The sequence below is a fragment of the Vitis riparia genome, chromosome 7, assembly GCF_004353265.1.
Source record: "Vitis riparia cultivar Riparia Gloire de Montpellier isolate 1030 chromosome 7, EGFV_Vit.rip_1.0, whole genome shotgun sequence".
NCBI lineage: Eukaryota > Viridiplantae > Streptophyta > Magnoliopsida > Vitales > Vitaceae > Vitis > Vitis riparia.
The window spans coordinates 22849403-22869774 of record NC_048437.1 but is presented as its reverse complement, the minus strand read 5'-3'; the positions used below and the strand labels follow the sequence as shown (position 1 = coordinate 22869774).

At 36.1% G+C, this 20372-nt stretch overlaps 2 protein-coding genes across 3 annotated transcripts; both read left to right on the top strand.

The window, feature by feature from the left end:
* The first annotated feature begins 1035 nt into the window (after positions 1–1035).
* On the top strand, positions 1036–10643 carry LOC117919241. Its single transcript, XM_034836374.1, has 4 exons — positions 1036–1139; positions 2214–2348; positions 5519–5706; positions 10258–10643. The coding sequence occupies exons 1-4, from the start codon at positions 1081–1083 to the stop codon at positions 10449–10451; spliced, it is 576 nt and encodes a 191-aa protein (XP_034692265.1). The 5' UTR covers positions 1036–1080; the 3' UTR covers positions 10452–10643.
* Positions 10644–12591: 1948 nt separating this feature from the next.
* On the top strand, positions 12592–19914 carry LOC117919240 (auxin-responsive protein IAA11). 2 transcript variants are annotated; one of them, XM_034836373.1, is made up of 5 exons: positions 12592–13030; positions 16138–16469; positions 16877–17012; positions 19297–19358; positions 19450–19914. In XM_034836373.1, exons 1-5 carry the CDS (start codon positions 12693–12695, stop codon positions 19497–19499), a joined length of 918 nt encoding a protein of 305 aa, XP_034692264.1. In that variant the 5' UTR covers positions 12592–12692; the 3' UTR covers positions 19500–19914. The 2 variants fall into 2 exon arrangements, with proteins under 2 accessions (XP_034692264.1, XP_034692263.1); XM_034836372.1 differs by having other exon boundaries at positions 16135–16469.
* The last annotated feature ends 458 nt before the right edge of the window (positions 19915–20372 follow it).

The following is a 20372-nucleotide window of genomic DNA, read 5'->3' as shown; positions in this document are numbered from 1 at the left end:
AAAAAATTAATTTTAATTTTATTTATTTTTTCATTTTTTTTCTTTCCTTTTATTTTCTTTCCTTTATATTTTCTTTGAAAATTTTTGAAAACCAAACATGGCTTATATAAATTTTTTGAAATATTATAAATTCTCTCATTTGGATTTTACCCTTTATTTAAGATTATTTCCATTACTCATTTCCTTCCATAGAGTTGAAAATTTTTGAAAAGGAGTAGTGAGATTACAACTTTAATTTTTACTTGTGGTTTTTTTTCATTACTTTTTGCACATATGGGATTGAAAAAAAAATGGAAAAGTGAAAAAACAGGAAATAAATAAAATAATGAAAAAAATAAAATATAAAGAAAAAAATGTAAAATAAAAATGAAAAATTATATAAGATTTTCTTATTTTATTATAAGATTAAATTATTTGAAATACACATTTTCTCAAAAAGAAAATTAATTTGAGATTTTTGTAGGGAACCCAATAAAAAAAAGAAATTTAGTTTTCAATTTCTTTTTAAATAAATATAAAAATTATAATAAAAAAAATGTTTCAGAAAACAGATAAGATATTGTTTTAATAATAATAATAAGAATAGGATGAGGGTATAATAATAACAATATTAGAAAATTTTATTTGATTAATGATACTTGTAGTCAATGAATTTAGCATTATTGCCCATAAAATTTTATATTTAAATATTTTTCACAATACTAAGTATTATTATTTTATTGCATATTAATTAAAAAAATAGTATTAAATTTAAAAATATTATTTTATGAGAACTAATAAAGAGAAAATAAGACTTTTTACTTGAAAATTGATTTGTTGTAGGATATTTTCCTTTTAAAAAAATTTATTTTGAATTAATTAATTTATTTATAATTTATTTTAGTTTTCATTTTAAGATAATTTTGGTCTGGTGTAAGAATATAAAAAATTAAAATAAATAAAAGTAAAATATGAAATTAAAAAATAGGGTATTACTGAGTTGACCCAAGGTCTGGCCAACCCAAAGTAACTCGCCCGAGTTAGCTGAGGGTTTTAAGCAGACAGCTTGAGGGAGAGCGAGAGGGTTTTAGAGAGATAAAGATGTTGGGAAGGAGGTTGATTTCCTTTCTGAAAAGGTCTCCAGCATCCCCAGTTTCCAGGTTAGATGCTATCGCGCTATCATCTTCATTTTGGTCTTCTTTTGTTATGTTTGAGGGTTAAATTTTCACTTTCCCTCTGTTTGGTTGCTAAGAAAACTGAGGCATAGAAATGGAAAATGTTATTTTTTTTTCATGTCGCTTTGGATTATACAAATTGAACAATGAAGAAACAAATACTCGGTTTATGGTTGCACACAGCTCGGTTCAGTGGAGGTTTTGTTTTCCCATTCTCCTGAATAATGAAAAGATAAAAAATTCGAAGTTTTTAGTTTAGTTTATCTTCTTGCATTTTCTCAGCGACCAAGTGGGGAGGGAGTTGTGTATTTACTAAAGAAGGCGATCATCTTGTTTCTGATCAGACCCTTTTCTGTTGTATTATTTTTGTGATCATGTGCATGAACTTTTGGTTTAAATGATCTCTAGTTTCACAAAAGTTTGAAAATTTAACTACTATTTGTTTGGATGCTGAGAGAAAGTGAAAAAGAAAAAGAAATTAAAATGAATATTTTTTTTGATAGGTAAAGATGGGTATGTAGTTATTAGTAAAAGATGAAAGTACAACAAAGTACAACCTCAACAGAAAAAACACCAAAAACATAGTGACACTCGATGAGACCCTGCCCACTCTACAAAATCAAGCAAAGGCATTGAGCTTTCTCTTAAGTACAAGCTAACCCAAGCTGAAAGATTAGGCAGGAACAAGAGTTTTATAGATTGGTCATTCTGATCTTAATCTTTGGAAGCTCTTTGATTGCGTTCCCATCAAATTGTCCAAAAAATGCAAAGGAGGCAGCTTTCTGCACCTTGATTTTTCCCTACAAAGGAAGAAATTTGGTAGGGTGCTAAATGATGGAGACCGGAGACTTGAAATTTGTTACCCTTCCTACATTTTCTCCACAACAAAACGGAGGATCAGGGAAATTTAATTTTTAACAGATAAAACCACTTCTTGCAGCTTGCACCCAAATGGACCATTAGGAAAATTGAACTTTTAGCTGATAAAATCACTTCTTTGAGTTCACAACCAAATGGAGCATTAGACAGAACTTAATTCTGATAAGCCGCTTTTCGCAGTTCTGTAAAGTCTGGGGAGGAAGGAGAGGGCAAGGGCTTTGGACGTAAGGCAGTGTCTTTCGTCTTGCTTACTCTTTCAGGTGGTGTTGCCTTGAGTGCTCTTGATGACCTTACTATTTATTATGGCTGTACAAGGTATGTCAATTGTTTCTTTTATGTGGAAGTGTATTTATATCAATGGAAATCTAAACTTTTGTTTGATGAAAATGAGGGATTTTGAGAATCTAATCGATGTACCCACTATTTTTCTTAAGATTTTATTGCATCACATATTTAGTGCTAGGAAGTTAAAGAAAATTTTGATTCTTTATATTTATGTTAAAGTTTCTCTTTGAGTGTTCATTTTTTTCGGGAGAGAATATAGATAAGACTTAGACATCCTAGAAAAGCAAATAATTTGAAACTTGGTACCTGTGGCTTCTAATATTTCATTGACTATAAGGTATGGAAATTTAAGAGAATCTGGCTAATTTTAGGGACACTTGGTTTGTTAAATGGGACCTATCTAATGTGGTTTATGATTACTTCAAAAAAATGCAACTGAGGTGCTTATAGGTGTGTGAGAACTTTAATCAAGGGTGCCCTCCTATGTCACCCTCGTTTCTTTCTCTTTCTTTAACTTCCTTTCTCCTCCTTCATGAGCTTCCCAAGGGGTAAAAACTGAGATATTATAGAATGAAGCGAAAAGAATAAAAGATAACTGAAAAAGAAGAAAAGAAATCTTTGACTGTCACACTAAGGTCTTTTGGCAATCAGACATAGGGTTTCCTATGTAATCACACTTAGGAAGAAGATACCCATGCCTTCAAAGGAAGCATAATAGATGCAGAAACTGTTATTATAATTCTCCTTTTCAACTTTGAAAGACTACATGGGTGTGTATATAGACTTTTATACCCTTCCCTAATATGTCAACTCTCCTAATTCCTTATCTTTCCTTGCAAGAATAATAAAAGATATGGGAAAGAAATATTATTTAGAAACTAAAAGAAATCAAGACTTTGCTAATATAATAAGAAGACTAGAAGAAATAGAAACTTGACAAAATGTGAACCATCACCCAAAATAAAAGGCTTAACAAAAGTAAACTTCTAAATATCAAACCTCATATAATAAAAAAGACACTAAATAGGATAATGATACCAAATTACTATTGTCTTCCTTTTTTGTGAATAAACCCTAGGGGTTCATTCCTCATCATTTGGATTATTGCCATATGGAGAATTTTATGTTGGATTATTCATGTTGTGCGGATGGGTCCAGGCATTCATATATCATTGAATTAGAAGGAAAATCGGTTGATGTTTTGAAATAGACGTGTTTTAGTGATAAGTTATTTGAAAGAGAGACAGGGACAACACATTGGCTATATGTTACTAATTATTTGAAGAGATGAGATAGCACATTGGTCATAAATCTGTTTTTAATGTGTGTTTCTGACTTGGTTCTAAATTGAAGGCTGGGTTGATGCTATAAAGGCTTAATCTTAGTTTCCCGTAATATCTACCATCCTTTAATAACAACTTTTAGCCAAAAGTAGTTTTATTTTTTTCCCTTTCCATTTGGGAGATCAGGGTTCAAAGTATCTACCAAGCCTAGTACGACTCACTCGAGTTGTATCCGCCTCGGCTAGGTTCGAGACAATTTCGACACTCGAGTTATGATCTACAAGATTAAACACTGACTCGGTGCTAACTTGCCTCGAATCATCTAACTTGACTGATTTTTTGAAAAAAAAAAAAAAAAGGACTCATTTGACTCAAACCAAGTTTCAGTTTTTGATCCCAATAACCCAAGTTACGTCGTAAATCCCTCTTCTTCTTCTTCATCCACAAAATCGCCCTTCTTCATTGGCTACTATTGCTATTATGGTGATTGAAAGTTAAGAAGTGATGATTCGATGCCGATGTTCTCTCTTCCTCTAATCGTTGTCTTCAAATCCTTTTTTCTATTAGCAACATTTTGAATGGTGATGTGGATTTTTTGTTGGCAACAACATCTCAGTAGTGCCTTGGTTCTTCTTGCATAGACATCTCCGGTTGTACTTCATGGACCTTGAAAGCTTGAGAACAAAGATTCACCCTTTGCTGGAGAAGAAAATTTAGATTTGGGAAAAGAATGAACATTGGGTATTTTTTACATACCAATAATATATATGGTACTATATTATTGTATTATCCGATATTATGCATTATTGATTAGATGTATGGGCCAAAGATGGGATTTCAAAAATATATATGGAAGGTAAATGGGGAAATTTATATGGCTCTAGGCATAAGGGTAAGAACATGAATATGTATATATGGTTATAAATATAAATGGTTAATAAATTAATTGATTTATAATTGAGTTAATTATACTTACGAATTGAGAAAAATAATTAAAAAATGATAAAGTTCATATAAAAGAATATCATCTAATATATTTTAATAATTAATTAATAAAAATATAATTATTTTATCATATTGATTAATTATATTTTATTTTGAGCTACTAAATTAACATATTTCGTGTATCATCCCATACCGATCCGAGTTACTAAGACTAATGTACCTCGGTACCTTTTGAGTCAATGGCCAATACTTGGACTTTGAACCATGTTATGGATGCAACATTTTTCCATGTTTTTTTTTTTGATAGGTACACTAAATAGGATAATGAAACCAAATTACCATTGTCTTCCTTTTTTGCATGTTGTTGTACCTTATAAATTAGCATTGCATTTGCGGTATGGAAATTTTTTTGGGTCATCCATACCAGTTTCCAAGTGGGAAACATACCATGTGGAAATTGCATCTAGCTTTTGTGCGCATGGATATAATTTTCTTTTTCAATATATACTAAAAATTTTGAAATAGATAAGGCATATTACAGGAATTAAGTTTGTACTGGAAGTTGTGTGGCAATAAAACATGTTTTGCCATTAAATAGCAAGATGCATAATTATGTAGGACTTGATTTAGAACAGCACTAGCATGTAGAATCATGCTGTCTAAACACTGTTCCAAATCTTAGGTGGCTTGTGATTTTTGGGTTGTTAATGGTGGAAACAAGTAAGGAGGCTTTATAGATGAATAAGGCTTGGAGTAGGCTCAGTTTTATTGGCCACAAGTTGCTGTAGTTACTAGAATATGTTGCTGCGAGGAGTTTGGAGATGACTAATCTTTCACTACTAAATTTTCAGAAATAAGAAACGTTGAAGTTGTTATATAAAATCATGTCTCATATGTAATATTCTTTTGAAGTTTGCTAAACATTTGGAGGTTATTTCAATAATCCTCACCATTTGCCTGAAAATCTTTCAGCAAGGCCATGGAAAAAGCCAGCAAGAATCAGATTCTCATAGATGCTATTGGAGAACCTATTGTTAGAGGTCCATGGTACAATGCATCACTTGCAGTGGCTCATAAGAGGCATTCTGTATCTTGCACGTTTCCTGTGTCTGGACCACAAGGCACTGGAATCTTCCAGTTGAAGGCAGTTCGTAATGGAGGTTGGTATTTTTCTCAACATTCTGTCTATTTTCTTCATTAATCTTGTTCATTTTTGCAATATGTTTTTGGTAGATATAGGTATATGGGAATTCAGATAAAAAAGATTTCAATAACTAGTATAGACACTTGGACACAGTTTAAGAAAAGGAAAAAAGAAAAAGAAAAATCAATTAAATATCAATAAAAAAGCAAATTAAAGTACAAAAAATAAAAAATAAAAAATAAAAAATAAAATCCAATGGCCAAATCCAAAGCAAAGTAGAAGAATCCAATAAGGATCCAATACCCAAGCCCCCATGACACAAGCACACTACATGAAGCTGAAGAATCTTGGTGTCATAGTAAATAATTTGATTTAGAAAAAGGGGGACTTTGTATAACAATATACTTTGTATTGAAATTATTATAATGTTGCATGGGGATATCTTAATTTAATGAGTAGTTGAAGCAGTTAACATTTATTCTTTCCAAATACTTGCTTTAGTCACCTCTGAAGTACAAATGGAATGGAGGTCAAGATGGCCAAGCTCTATCCCTCCTGGATCATTTTCATATATGTACTGATTGGGAAGAACATTTCTATAATGCAACTTACAACTTATTACCAGGACCAGTTTCATATCATCATCCAATTCTGCTTGACAGTGGAGGACTAAGACAAGGCAAATGTGCCTTTCAGGTTTGAAAACATGTGGCTTAAGGTGGGGTTCAAGAATGTAGTTGCTGACTGGTCAAGCAGTTGTGAGCCAAGGATGTGTTTGCCAATATTGCTTCCCAGAAGGAATCAATTTGGAGGCGATAAGAAGGATGGTTGGCCTCTGATGAAAAAGAAGCTAGGAAGACAGAGACTCAGCAGTACTTAAAGCTGGCAGAGTTGGTGGAAACATCCTGGAGACAAAAATCTTTGGCCCTTTGGCTGAAAGAAGGGGATATAAATACCAGATTTTTCCTTGGCAGACCAATGCTCATAGAATTTTCAGGGGAGAGTAAGATTTGATGGTTCTTGGTGTTCAGGTGAAGCTCACCTGAGAAGAGGCCTTGAAAATTATTTTCAGCATCTGTTTTCTAAGTCAAGGAGGTGGTGGATTGGCATAGAGAGGGAGGTCCTTAAGCAGCTGGGGGAAGAGGACAGTAGGGGGTTTAAAAGGCCTTTTGGTGAGGAGGAAATTTGGATCATTTTCGGAGAGTTGGGAAGGGATAAAGCTCAGGTCCTGGATGGCTTTACCCTTGGTTTTTGGCAGAAGTTGTGAAGTTTGTTCAGGCTGATATGCTGGATTTTTCCCACGAGTTTTACTCCTATTGGACTTTTGAGTGGACATTCAATGCTTCATTTGTAGTCTTGATCCTTTAGAAGGGGGCGCCAAGGACAGAGTTTAGGCACATAAGCCTAATTAGATGGTTGTGTTGAACTTTTGGCAAAGATCTTGGCAAGTAAGCTCAAGTCAATCATTAGTAAGGTGATTTTTGGCTTCCAAAATGCCTTTATGAAGGGAAGATAGAATTTGAATGTGTTCCTCATTGCAAAGAAACCCATTGATTTAAGGGGTGAGAGCTTACGATTAGGAGTAATTTATAAGCTAGGCATAATGAAGACGTATGACCATGTTAATTGAGATTTCTTGCTTTCAACATTGAACTTAACAAGTTTTGCTCAAAAGGGAGTGAGTTGGATTAAATCTTGTGTACCATGGTTTTCTTCTCTATTTAGTCAATGGCACCCTCACGGGTTTCTTCTAGAGCACTTGAGGTTTAAATCGAAGAGATCCTTTATCCCCTCTTTTATTTATTATGGTGACAAAAGTTTCAATTGGCTTCATCCAAAGGGCCCTAGAAGGGGGGTCTTATTAAGGGGTTTAAATTAGGAGTAGGGGTGGTGAGGTTGAGATTTCTCACCTCCTCTTTGCTATTGGCGCTCTGCTTTTCCATGAGGTGGCCATGGAATAATTACCTTATGCCAAATGGTTTCTATTATGTTTTGAGGCAATTTCCTACTTGAAAATTCATAAGCTATCATTTATGAATACCTTTTTGGATAAAGTTAAATTGTATGTAGATGTTAGTCCCATGTCCATGATTAACTTAGTATGGAACCCTAGTGTGCCTTCCAAAGTGAGTTTCTTTGCTTGGGAGGCTTCTTGGGGTAAGGTGCTCACTATGGATCAGCTTAAAAAGAGGGGGTGGGCTGTTGCTAACAGATGTTTTCTGTGCTGTGAGGAAGAGGAGTCAATTGATCATATTCTTATACATTGCTCCAAGGCAAGAGCTTTATGGGATCGCCCTTTTTGGAGTGTGTTGGGTCCTCCCATCTTCGGCTAGAGAGACCCTTATTGAATGGAGGGGCTTTATGTTGGGCAAGAAGCATAGAAAGGTTGGAAGGCAGCCCCGTTGTGCCTTTTTTGGGCGATTTGGATGGAAAGAAACAGGATTGCTTTCGATAATGAGGACTTTTCGGTTCATAGGTTGAAAAATTCTTTTGTTTGTAATCTTTGGGTGTGGACAAAAACAATTGTAAATGAAGGGCCTCTTACTTTACCTAGTTTTATTGATTAGCTAGGCGCTAGATGAGGGTCGGGTTTGTTTTTTCTCTTCTTTTGTGTGTGCCTTAAGGGGCCTTTTGTATACTCCCTGTATGCTATTGGGTTTTCCTCTTGGTGCCCTTTTCTAATATATTTCTGCCTTTGCCTATCAAAAAAAAAAAATGTCCATGATTGACTTAGTAGATTGGGTTAGTTCAGAGTGAGAAGAGGGGGTTTGTTTTTTGTTCCTTTCCTCTTTCTTGTGCATGTCTGTTCTTCAATGTCAAATGTATACTTTGCGTTCATATATGTACTTTCTTATTGCCTATCAACACAAGAGAGAGAGGACATGAGGGGTTGGCAAATGAGTTGGGTTGTGGAGTGGGCTTCTTTCCCACCAAGTATTTGGGCTTATTGTTGAGCACTCATTTTAAGTCTTTATGGATTTTGGATTCCATAGAGGAAAGATACAAGAGAAGATTGACATCATGGAAAAGTACATTTCAAAGGATAGAAGATTTGTGTTGTTAAAAAGCACTTTATCAAGCTTCCCTATATATTTTTTCTCTACATTGTAATTCCAACGAGGGAGAGGAGGATATTAGAAAGAATTCAAAGAGACGTTTTGTGTCGATGAGGTTAATTAGACAAAAAGATTCACTTAGTGAGGTGGTCCATTGTTTGTGCTAAAAAGTGGTTTGGGTGATAAGAGGCTTGAGTCTCTCAACAAAGCTCTATTAGAAAAGTGGCTATGGAGATTCGGTATAGAGCGATACAACTTGCAGAGAAAGGTGATTATAGGTAAGTATGGGGAATTGGAAGGGGGGATGCTGTTCTGAAGAGGGAAGGGAAACTTATGGATCAAGTTTATGAAATCCTTGGTGTGGTGAGGACCTTTTAAAGGATTGGCTCCTGAGTCTCTACAATCTTGCAAGCAATAGGGAGGCTCCATAGCAAACGTTTGGGATGGGAATTGCTGGAATCCGAAATATAGAAGGAATTTTTTTGGGTCAGAAGTTGGAGATGGACTCATTGTTGCAATTGCTGAACCTGTTCTTTATTTTTAGTGACTTGGAGGATGAATTAATTTTGAAAGATTTCTAAGAAGGCTTCCCTCTTTGTCAAAACCTATTACTCATCTCTGGTCTTGGTTGGAGCCCCCTCATTCTTAGCTAAAAGATGACTAGGAAATCAAAAGTGCCCACCAAGGAGGGGTATCCTGGGTGGTATGCAGCATGATAAATAGCTACTGCATTTACAATCAAGATAATGAGTCCATGGACCAAATCCTCATCCACTATAAGTGAATTTCTAGGTCATGATTTTTTATTTTCTCTTCGTCCGGTGTTTATGGATTCTCCCCTAATCAATTAAAGATTTTCCCTAAGTTGGCATGGTGATTTTGTGGGAAACAAGTGGAAGGTAGTGTAGAGGCTGATCCTTCTCCTTTGAAGATGATTTAAGGGTTAAGCTTGGTGACGAAAGATGTAGTTCTTAAGCTTTGTTTACAACTTTACATGGTCAAACAGGAGTTTGGGCCCTTCTTGTTTATCTTTTTTGGATTTTGTTGGCGGTATGGGGATTGGCTAGCTTGGTAGTAGCTCTATTTTTAAGGATATTTTTCAGTCTTCTTCTATTTAGATTTTAGTTAATGGTTAGATTTAATGTTTTTCAACGGCAAGGATTAATTGTTGTTGAGTTGGCATCATCTTATTCAAGTTAGGGGACATCAATTGAGAATTTGAAGCACTAAGCTGTCCATTAAGGCCATGATTAAGTTAATATCTCTAATGTTTTAATGGTTTTACAAATACCTCTTTTGAGTTATAAAATATGTTTAGAATGTTACTCCAAACCTTTTTTTTTTCCTTTAGGGAGGTGTTAAAGCTAATATATGTGATCTGAGAGAACTTTTTTACACTGGGATATCCTACACTTCAAGTGTTGTTTGGCTGAACTTCTTATTTTCTATTTTTAAAAATACTAAATGATAGTTTTTGCCCGTTCTAGATATTAATCGGTCTTTTCAAACAGATGACACCTGGTATTCATTTTTGCGGTCTCGTGACTGGGAGATTCTAATCATGGAAGCCCTTCTCCATGTCCCTGCGAATGAAGAAAAACAACAAACTTTTCGGATTAGTCTCTTGGACAACCTTTCTACTCCAGCTCCTAAGGCCTGCACTGATTGCCAGGCTCAAAGATCGGAGGCTCCTGAGAAGAAATGAAATTCCATTCCATCAGAATTCAAGAATGTTTCCCTTCTTTGCCTTTTGCTATTCAATGCAAGGCCTGATTCTTTCAAATCCATTATAAACTGATTGGGGAGAACCTTCCCAGTTGATGTGTTCATCTGAATAAATTGTGACACATTTTGTAATGTTTTTAAAGTAGAGGAGTAATTCTATGATCGGGAGCAATATTGCTTGTTTTGAGCATATACGTGACTTAATATTCAATCCATTGATTTTGCCCACTAAAGCTAATACTCTCTTACTGAGATATATGGCCGTTAAAACAATGCTGGCACCATCCCACTCAACTGCCCAATGTGCAAAATATCTACAAGATGAATCTCTCAGACGATGCAATCTATATATGGTTGGAGTTTGTTTTGAAGCTTTGAAACCCAGAAGAACAGCAAATGGGAAAGAGACTGCTATCTCTGAAGGGAATACTGAAATAGAGTGGTCACCTAACTCCAGAGCACCCCAGCTAGTATGCCTAGGAACTCCATGGCTGACTCGTGTACTTCCCGAGCCAGTCAGAAAGAGTGACTGCAAAAGGATTCCCTATGTGGGTGGGGAAGACAGGAATGCCCCATCAAGTTAGTTGGGAAAGTGGGCTGAAAGTTGAGGGTGGCCTTGGAACAAGAGGAACCATGTAGGGCAAGTGATGGAAGGACAGACTACAGAGGTCGGAAAAGAAGCCGGGTGTTGGAGCTCGTAAGAAGGTGAGTGGGTCATTTGAAGTGAAGTAGGGTTTGTTTGTTGAAGGCGGAAAAAAAAAAAAACCTTTTTCTGAACTGCCATTGGGTTGCAGAGAGACAGATTGATATTTGTTTCTGTTGAATGGTTATTGGGTCCTGACTTGTCAAGATCCATCACACTTGGACACTGGTCTTGGGCTCAACGATGGGGTCAACGCCCAAGGCGCAAGGTATCACGGCTTTTGAAAAGCGGCCCCCACCCCATATAAATTTAATGCCCCTGTTCCCCCGTCCCGTGACAGCAGTCGTACTCTCTCCTTCTCAGCCTCCTCCCCACATCCGGACTCCAAACCATTTCCTTAACCCCCCGGACCCCAAACCCCTGAGAGAGCCGGGGGTAGGGGGGGCAGGCGGCAGGCGTATCCTACACTCGATCCCCCCTCCTGCTGAGCTGTCCCCGACACCGCCATCGTTTGCTTCTCCCCACCACAATCTCCCTCCTCCCTCCTACCGCCCAGATCCCACACGTAACCCCCTCTTCCCCTCCCCACGTGCCAACCTCAACCACCGCCCCTCACCCCTCCACACACACCACCACCCACCCCCCTACGTGTTTGGAGGGTCAGAAAGTGGCCCCCCACACCCTGTCGGCTTGTCGTTTGGACTGCCTACACGCTGCGCCTCCCACTTCATTACGCCAACAATCTCCCTTCAATTTCTCTCTTTATTGATAATTACTCCGTCAGCGCCCAGACCTCGGTTTGGGCCTGCTGGACCCGGTCAACTCTCCTTCTCTCCTTCTATGCTTTAAATGCTGCTTAATGATCTAATTCAATTCATTTGATGGGAAAAAGCATAATGGATGGATTGAATGCCTCCTCTGTTATATTTATATGGATACCAAGAAAAGAATAATCTTGAGAAAACTCGTTTGTTAGGAAATTAGGGAAAAAGAAAAGCAATGTGGATTATTTGAGATGGGCTGTTAATAAATTGAATGAAAGGGGGGGTTGAAGTAAAAGGGAGACAAGGTATGATGAGGTGGGAATGATGAAGTTGAATGACGGAAGGAGATTGTCCCAATAGTGCAGAAAGGGTCCTAAAATGAATGATTTGGGAATGGATATAGACCCCATAAAAAAAGGGAGTGAGGTGATATGAAAATTTGGCATCATTAGAGGGGACTCTAAGGCACTGTTTGGTTGGAAATTGAAGGCACTTTGTCTGTAAAGAGGACCCCACATAATCATCAACACACACTAAAACCACATTAGAAAAATGAAATGAAAATCAATGAAAATGTCAAATGATTCAGAAAGAGGCCCAGAAAGAGGAAAGGGCCCATAATAGCAGACACATGGGACCCCTGCCACCACCGAACCTACCTTTCTGAACAAACACACCATTCACAACGCTACACTACAAGCCTTCTCTTTTCTTCTGCCTCTGCCTCCCTCCTTCCCTCCCTCGCTTCCTCCCTTAAAACTCCCTTAAACCCTTCTCTTTGATCTTGTTCTTTCTTTTTCTGTGACTGATTTCAATGGAAGGTGGTAGTGGAGGAGGAGTGTGTACAAGTGGGTCGATGTCCACTGTGTCCAAAGAGGACAACTTGATGGTCTCCACTGAGGTTTCTTCATACCCAGATGAAGCAGAGCTTGAGTTGGGCCTTGGATTGAGCCTTGGTGGTGGTGGTGGTGGTGGTGGTGTCAAGCCTCAAGAACAGGGGTGGGCTCAGTATGGAAGGATCTTGACTGCTAAGGACTTTCCTTCTACAGTTTCATCTTCATCTTCATCATCTTCTTCACTGAGCAGAGCTAATAGAACAACAGTTGGTACCAAGAGAAGAGCTGATTCCGTGGCAGCTTCCAATAATGGCAGGTATGATGCTTTTCCCCAGTTGTTTAAACACATAGACTTTCCTCCTTTTGAAGTCTAAAATCTAATCTCTGATTCTTGTGTTTTTGGTATTGTTTCTTTGCTATTTGATCTAATTATTTGTTTTGATGTGTTTTATATGATTTTGATTTAGTAGCTTTAGATGCTTTTTTTCCCCTATACAATTTCTGCATTTGGATGTTCTTTTAATGTCCATTTCCCCCCTTTCCTGTGGATCTTTGTTCGTTGTTTTTTTTTTCTTTTTTAATTTCTTTCTAATTTGTGTTATCCATTTATTGGAATTCGTTGGATCTGATAAAAGTAAGGAAATGGGCTTTTGCTTTCTCTTTCTGATATGTTTTTTTTTTCAAACAAGTGCTACACCAAGATTTACATGGGACGTTGTTTTGTTTGTTAAGAAACTTGATGAAAAGATAAAGGGAAACTGAAATTGAAACCCCTTATCTTCTTCTATTTATGTTCTCAAAGCCTGGAAGATAAACCCAGGTCAACTAGGTTTTGTACAATTATTGGGTCGCATTTATGATAAGTATTGGTCCTATATGGTTTCATCCTTGTGTTTTTCTTGAGAGCCAGCTTATAACTGTAACTGCTATATTTTATATGCATTCTTCTGTCCTTTTCCTCTGTTTTCTCTCCAATCAAACAAAGCATCACAAAAATTGATGAGGAACAACCCTTACTGAGTCATGTTGTTAGTAAATTATTTAATATCTTCTCAAATTTTTTCCCTAATATGTGAGATATTACTAGAAAGTGGAGAATATTCAACAATTCGGAGGAAGAAGAAGAAAGAAAGTGACCTTGGAGTGTAGTTTCTGGGAAACTTACTTTTAGATGGGCGACTCATTATCAAAGCTAGTACAAAACTTTATGGAAATCTTAGGGAGAATTTTATTATAAAGCCTTTTGAGAGCTTTTTGGAAACTCTTGAGAAACTTCCAAGGATCATTTAAGCTAAACACCTACAAAATTTAATGCTCTATTGGATACACTTCCTGTTTTGTGTTTTTAAAAATAGAAAACTGTAATAGCTTTTATAAAAAGTAAGAATTCTTTGAGACTTACCTTAAAAAGATAATGATTTTTAAAAGTTGTTTTAAAAAAAATGAGCTATTGAAAATTTTTTACTTAAATTTTAAAAATTTTAGTAGTAATTTTTTAGAATATAAGGTAAGTTGATATTTTTTTTTATATAAGAGTGACTATATTTTATATAGAAGTTACTAACATTTTATGTTTTAATTTTTTTTTAAAAAAGAGATGGGTTTCCAAATGAGCACCTAGGTTGTGACTTTTACTTTCTTCTTTTATGTCTAATATATAATATCATGCTTCTTAGTGAATCTTAATGTGTGTGCTTCTGATTAAGCGACTTCAGATGGTTTTTGCCCCTAATTTGGGAGTTTTGTATGTTTTCAACAATTTTTTTTTCCTTTCATTTAACTTTTGATAATTATTTATTTCCAATTTTTTGTTATTTATTATTGGATTTGAATGATCTGGTTCAATTAATGAAATTGAATGCCCATAGTTGTTGTTGTTTCATTTCGAAAACTGAAAGAGAAACTCATATCAACTCAACTAGGTTTTTGAATTGTTGGGACTGTATTTCTCCATGGTTCATAATTGTTGCACCCAACATCGATAGCCGAGTCCTAGCTCTTGGGGAACTACAAAACCAAGTTTGCTGAATTAAAATAGAAATGATACAATATATACCCAAGTTTTTCCCTCTAAACATGAGGTACTACAAAAGATTGGATGAGTTGCAAGTATTCCCTGAAAGGGGAAGAAATAATATGTACCAAACCATAGTTGTCGAGAAACTTAGCTTCAAATGGGAAATCCATTTCTGATTTGGGACAAAATGTATGGAAATTTTGGGGAATGCCTTTTGGAAATCTTTGCAATGGTTTAGAGAACTTTTTGAAAACTGTTGGGACCAGTCAACTTCAGAGGAAATGGTTAGAGAGCTCATGAGAATACATTTGTTATTTTAGTGCCTCTAGCCATTTTCCCTTAATGATTTTTTACATTTTTCATTTTAGGCATTTTATTCTATAGTTCCTTCCATTTGATCTATTTTCTGACTTTTTAAGTGTTCATATTAGTGTTCTAAAGCTTCTCATTGATTTTTTTATTGAAGTTTTTATACAAGTTTCTTACTAGATTCCAAAATATTTTCCTGCTTCTTTTCCATGCTGTCTCCCACTTTGGCTTTCCATGCTGCCAGAAAGGCTGTAAACTCATATTTTAGCATGAAAGAAAAACCCAGGGAAAATTTTGTAGAAATCTCCATTCTCTTTTCACTTGTCTAAGAATTTCTTGATCTCTCTACTTGGCCTTTGATTTGGCAGTGATATGGTATATACTCATTTCTGACATAAGAATCTACCATTGTTTTGTGGGTTAGGCTTTGGCAACCATGAGATCCATGCTCTTGCTTCATTTTGTCCATTATAGCACTTCCAAACTGAGTTGGCAGGGATCTAAGTGGATTTCATGATATCCATGTTGCATTGCATCCCAATACTTCCTTGGTTAGGCATGAGAAGTCTTTAATATGAAAAAATCGCACGTGTAGATCAGCCCTAACATTTTGGCTGCTGCCATTTTATATGTGCCATCAAACTCTTGTTTCTTTTTTTCTCTCTTTTTCAAGAATTGTTGACTGGAAAACACTTGGAATGATCATTTGACAATATCTGGGCAAAGTTGAGTACTTTATTGGCAGTAGCAGGATTAGTATTCACTGTTGTTAGAGCTTGTGCCTGACTTTTTAGGAGGTGATTGTCAACATTCATTTACACCAATAGAAAACTTTCTTCTGTCTCAAGCATGTTTCTATTAGGGTTTTACACCATTAGGTACTAGTGGACTATGCCATGCTTTATTCCACTAGATAGCCTTTTCCCCCATCATACATTGTTTTTGTGATTCCCACCTTTTAAGAATTTTTTCATCTGCATTCCTATTTTATAATGTATATGGACTATACAGAGTTTTTGGTGAATGGACTTTATCTATTTACCACTGTCCATTTTACTGACCAATGAGCTGTGGTTGTAATTTGATTCTTAAAGCAGTCAGGTTGTGGGATGGCCCCCTATCAGAGCTTATAGGATGAACAGCTTAGCCAACCAGTCAAAATCACCAGTCACTGAAGACTTGAATTCAATGGTTGAGAAAAGTAAAAGTACAAACACGATGGTAGAGAACACTTATAACGGAAGCAACAACACCAATGGTTATGCTAAGAAGAAAGGGCCCCTCAATACTTCGTTCTTTGTGAAAGTGAATATGGATGGAATTCCAATTGGAAGGAAGGTTGATCTGAGTGCTCATAGTTGCTACGAGACATTAGCAAAAACATTGGAGGAGATGTTTCAGGGACCAACCACAACAGTCAATGCAATAGGTAAGTTATATCTTAAGCTTCCTCCAAGCTGGCTGAATAAAAGATTAGTGTGATTTGGTCGTTAGTTGTTGAACACTGACAAGAATATTACCTGATTCATTAGCTTAGGTGTTGTACATGGGAAGAGTTTTAAGTATCAGTTTCAGACTTGAGAAAAAGAATCAGTTTGTGCCAATCTTGTAAACCAATGATCTTTTTACCGATCAAATTGAAAACAGATTCCTAAATTTTGATTTTTCTTCCAAATGGACTCAACAGTTGAACTTGCAGGGAAAGAGTTGAAATCAATTGGAACTTTGAATTGATGCAAATTTCTAATCAGTCACAGCTTTATCAATTAGCCAACTATTTATGTGGATGTTGCTTTTTCTGTTTTTTTTGGTGAAATTTTTGTTGTCTGTGATTAGGGTCTAGCAATGAGAATTATGATGCAATGACAGAATCAACAAGACCCTCAAAATTACTGGATGGTTCATCTGACTTTGTGCTCACCTATGAAGACAAGGAGGGAGACTGGATGCTGGTTGGAGATGTTCCTTGGGGGTAAGGTGTCTTCCATTCAATACAATGCAGACGTGTACTATTTGTGCCTGTTAATAGATAATCTATGCAACAGTTGCACAATCCATTATTAAATCCTTGAACATCCAGTTTTTGCGCCCATTTGAATAATGTTTCTTATAAACCTAGGTATTAATTCTTAGGCATAGGACATATCACACACACCTAGAGGCTTAAGGCACAGTTTCAGACTATTTGTTTTCAGTACTTCACTGTGATATTAATTGCAAAAAGATTTTCACCATTATGAAAGTATATGAGAAAGCTACAATAGTTCAAAGTCATTTAGCCATCTGAAACTTTCTTGAGGAGGCACTTTCTCACTGGATCCTATTAGTCCTCTGCTTTCATAACAAATGCACATCATATAAGGTTTCAACAGTTTGTGTAGTCATAAATTGCTTGGATGATGTGCCTCTTTTGGGTAGGTGTAGCTGTAGAAACAGAAATATAATTTTGTTTGGGTATCACACAAGCTACCGTGCATGCTGAAAAGAGATACAGAAAAAGGCATGAAGGTGTGACCGAGAGTTATATTCTAACACCTTTACCACTAGGAAAAAGAAAGAAAGAAAGAAAGAAATGGGAGTATATTAAAAAGAGGATAAAGAAACAGAAATATAATTTTGTTTGGGTATCACACAGGCTACTGTGCATGCTGAAAAGAGATAAAGAAAAAGGCATGAAGGTGTGACTGAGAGTTATATTCTAACACCTTTACCACTAGGAAAAAGAAAGAAAGAAAGAAAGAGATGGAAGTATATTAAAAGAGAATAAATAAACACAACTTATTGATATTCTTGCTCAAGCGTGTGAAACTGACAGTAAACATAATTATTTAGTATATTTTTTTATTTAGAAAATTCATGTGCCAATTTAGAAAGTCTATATTCATACTATGTATAGTTATGTAGTGTATTATTTAAAGCGGTTCAACTCCAAAGGGTTTTAACCTAGGAAATCTACATCATGAACACAGCTGAATTTGGACCATATAATTTACTGTTTCATAAGATTATACAAATGGTTTATAATTAGTCAATAAATTTAGCACACGTCAAACAGCCTAAAATCAGGTACCAAAAGCAATTGGCCTAAAATTCATCAGTTGCTGTTTATAACTTAGCTAACTATTTCCTTGGTAAGGATATGATTCTCCTTGCCTTAACTGTGTCAAATCCAATTAAAGTGCTTAAGGTTTGTTATAATCAAATAGCATGTCTAGAGGACTGCTAAAGTGTCCATTCTGTGCGGCCTGTTAGCTTGATTTACATTGTTGGCTCATTACTCTTACATCTCAAGCTCTAGTTGAACATGATTTCAGAGCTGTATTTCCCAAAGTTTCCAAGTTTGAATCTGCTATGTTTGTTCCTCCTTTTATTTGTCCCCAATTGATTAATTGCCTCTTCATCTATGGGTAGCAGTTGCACATTAGAGAGGGCTCTCCGGTTTGGACCTATGTATTTGTTTGTTCCTGCTCATATGTTTCTGTGATTGGTTGTTCGTCTCTTCATATTTGGATTGAGGTCACACATGAGCTAAGCTTTTAGGATAACTGGTAGTTGAGCACAGCCCACCTTGGACTTAATAGTAATGTAGGTAATAGTTCACCATTGGTGAGGTGATGGGAACTCTGGGTCTGGCTCTATGGATTTTAAAGTAATCCCAAAACTGAAAGAAACTTGTGACTGTTACTTTTGTATGATGGACTTAACACCAAAACTAGTTGCAAATATTGCAATAATAAACCATGTCAATGACTAGTTTACTTCTTTGGCCTACCATACCGTGAGAACAATGTTCTATCTCTGAATTGGGAACTGAACTAAACCAATAAAACTCATTCATTTCAATGTCTTTTGTCCTGGTTGAGTACTGTACATTTATGGCCATGTACAAGCTCATCCCCTTGGCCATTCAGTATTTTCCTGAAGAATGCATCTTTCAGCATAAATCTCAAGGGTTGGCTCCATAAAATCTGATAATTTTGTTCCCATGTGTTTATTCCGTGGACATGTTGGGGTTTCTGGGCACATATTCAACTTCCTGAAGATGGAGGAAAGAAAAAGGCCCATCTAATATGAGAAAAGGAGAGTAAAGAAGCAGACTAATTTGTTATACATTGAAAGTATTAGTCTTTTCCTAATACCCTATATGTTCTCTTGTTAGATTTAATTATCTACAGAATTTAGTTTATTATCTAGACTCGGGGGGTCATTTGATCTGGTTTTCATAGTCATCACTCTTTTCTATAATTTGTATTCAGGATGTTCCTGGGCTCTGCGAGGAGGCTCAGAATCATGAGGACATCTGATGCTAATGGACTTGGTATGTAGATGTGTGATCAACAATGTGATTCTCCCATCAAAAGCTACCTTTTTACGAATCCCATTTATCTTTATTCGTCCTCACTTTGCAGCTCCAAGGATCCAAGAAAGAAATGGGAGACAAAGAAGCATGCGAATCTAAATCTTATTTTTGTTGATCATCTTCTGGAAAAGGAAAACTACCCATGGCTCGAAAAGTAAAATATAAGGAAAGAAACACATAATTAGTCAAGGCACTTTGCCAAGAAATGAATGCTGATCGTCCACAGCCCGTCTGTATGTTTTGGTTTCTGCATTTACTTTTATTCTTTTGCGTACTGTTGTATTCACCCATTGTTGGGTAATTATAGCCTTTATTTTTGTTTCATTGAAAGGCATAAAAATCTCAGTATTCAGTGTCATATACACAGTGCATACTTGAATGGTGTGCTACTATGCAATGTGTAAATAGATGGGAGTGCTAAATCACTGGTGTCTGGAGTTTGGCGCACCCAAATATGGAAATCATATTTTCTTTTGTAATGGAAAAGAAAGTTCGAGTGGTTTTTATACCTTCATTGCTGCTGCTTTTCCTTCAGTTCTGCTGTGGGTTTCCACCTTTTGCCATATATTTGCTTACTGAAATATCATTCACCAAAAAATATGGAGAGAAAGACGAGGTAAGGATTTCAGCTCGAGGCATCTTGGAGTTCAAATATAATTTGTTTTTCTTTAAATGATCTGAGGATCCATCTAGATTTGGAATGATCTTGTTTTTCCTTCATTTTGAGAAAGTCATTAGTATTGTTCATCATCATTGTTAGACTTTTGGGACTGGTTAGACTCTTTCTAGCGTGTGGTTTGTGTCTTTGATCCTTTTTTTTTTGGGTCCTTTGGTTGCTCTGTGTGTATATTTTCTTTTTTCCTTTAATATGACCTTTACTTACCTATCGAAAAATAAAATAAAATTGTCCACCATCATTGCACTAGTGCTTATTATTCAATCCATTCCTTTCAATTGAACCTCTTCCAGTAT

Coding starts and splice junctions, on each gene's coding strand:
- LOC117919240 (XM_034836372.1), top strand. CDS start 12,693: ATGGAAGGTGGTAGTGGAGGAGGAGTGTGTACAAGTGGGTCGATGTCC. Junction 13,031..16,134: donor GCAGCTTCCAATAATGGCAG/GTATGATGCTTT, acceptor TGATTCTTAAAG/CAGTCAGGTTGTGGGATGGC. Junction 16,470..16,876: donor CACAACAGTCAATGCAATAG/GTAAGTTATATC, acceptor GTCTGTGATTAG/GGTCTAGCAATGAGAATTAT.
- LOC117919241 (XM_034836374.1), top strand. CDS start 1,081: ATGTTGGGAAGGAGGTTGATTTCCTTTCTGAAAAGGTCTCCAGCATCC. Junction 1,140..2,213: donor CCAGCATCCCCAGTTTCCAG/GTTAGATGCTAT, acceptor CGCTTTTCGCAG/TTCTGTAAAGTCTGGGGAGG. Junction 5,707..10,257: donor GAAGGCAGTTCGTAATGGAG/GTTGGTATTTTT, acceptor CTTTTCAAACAG/ATGACACCTGGTATTCATTT.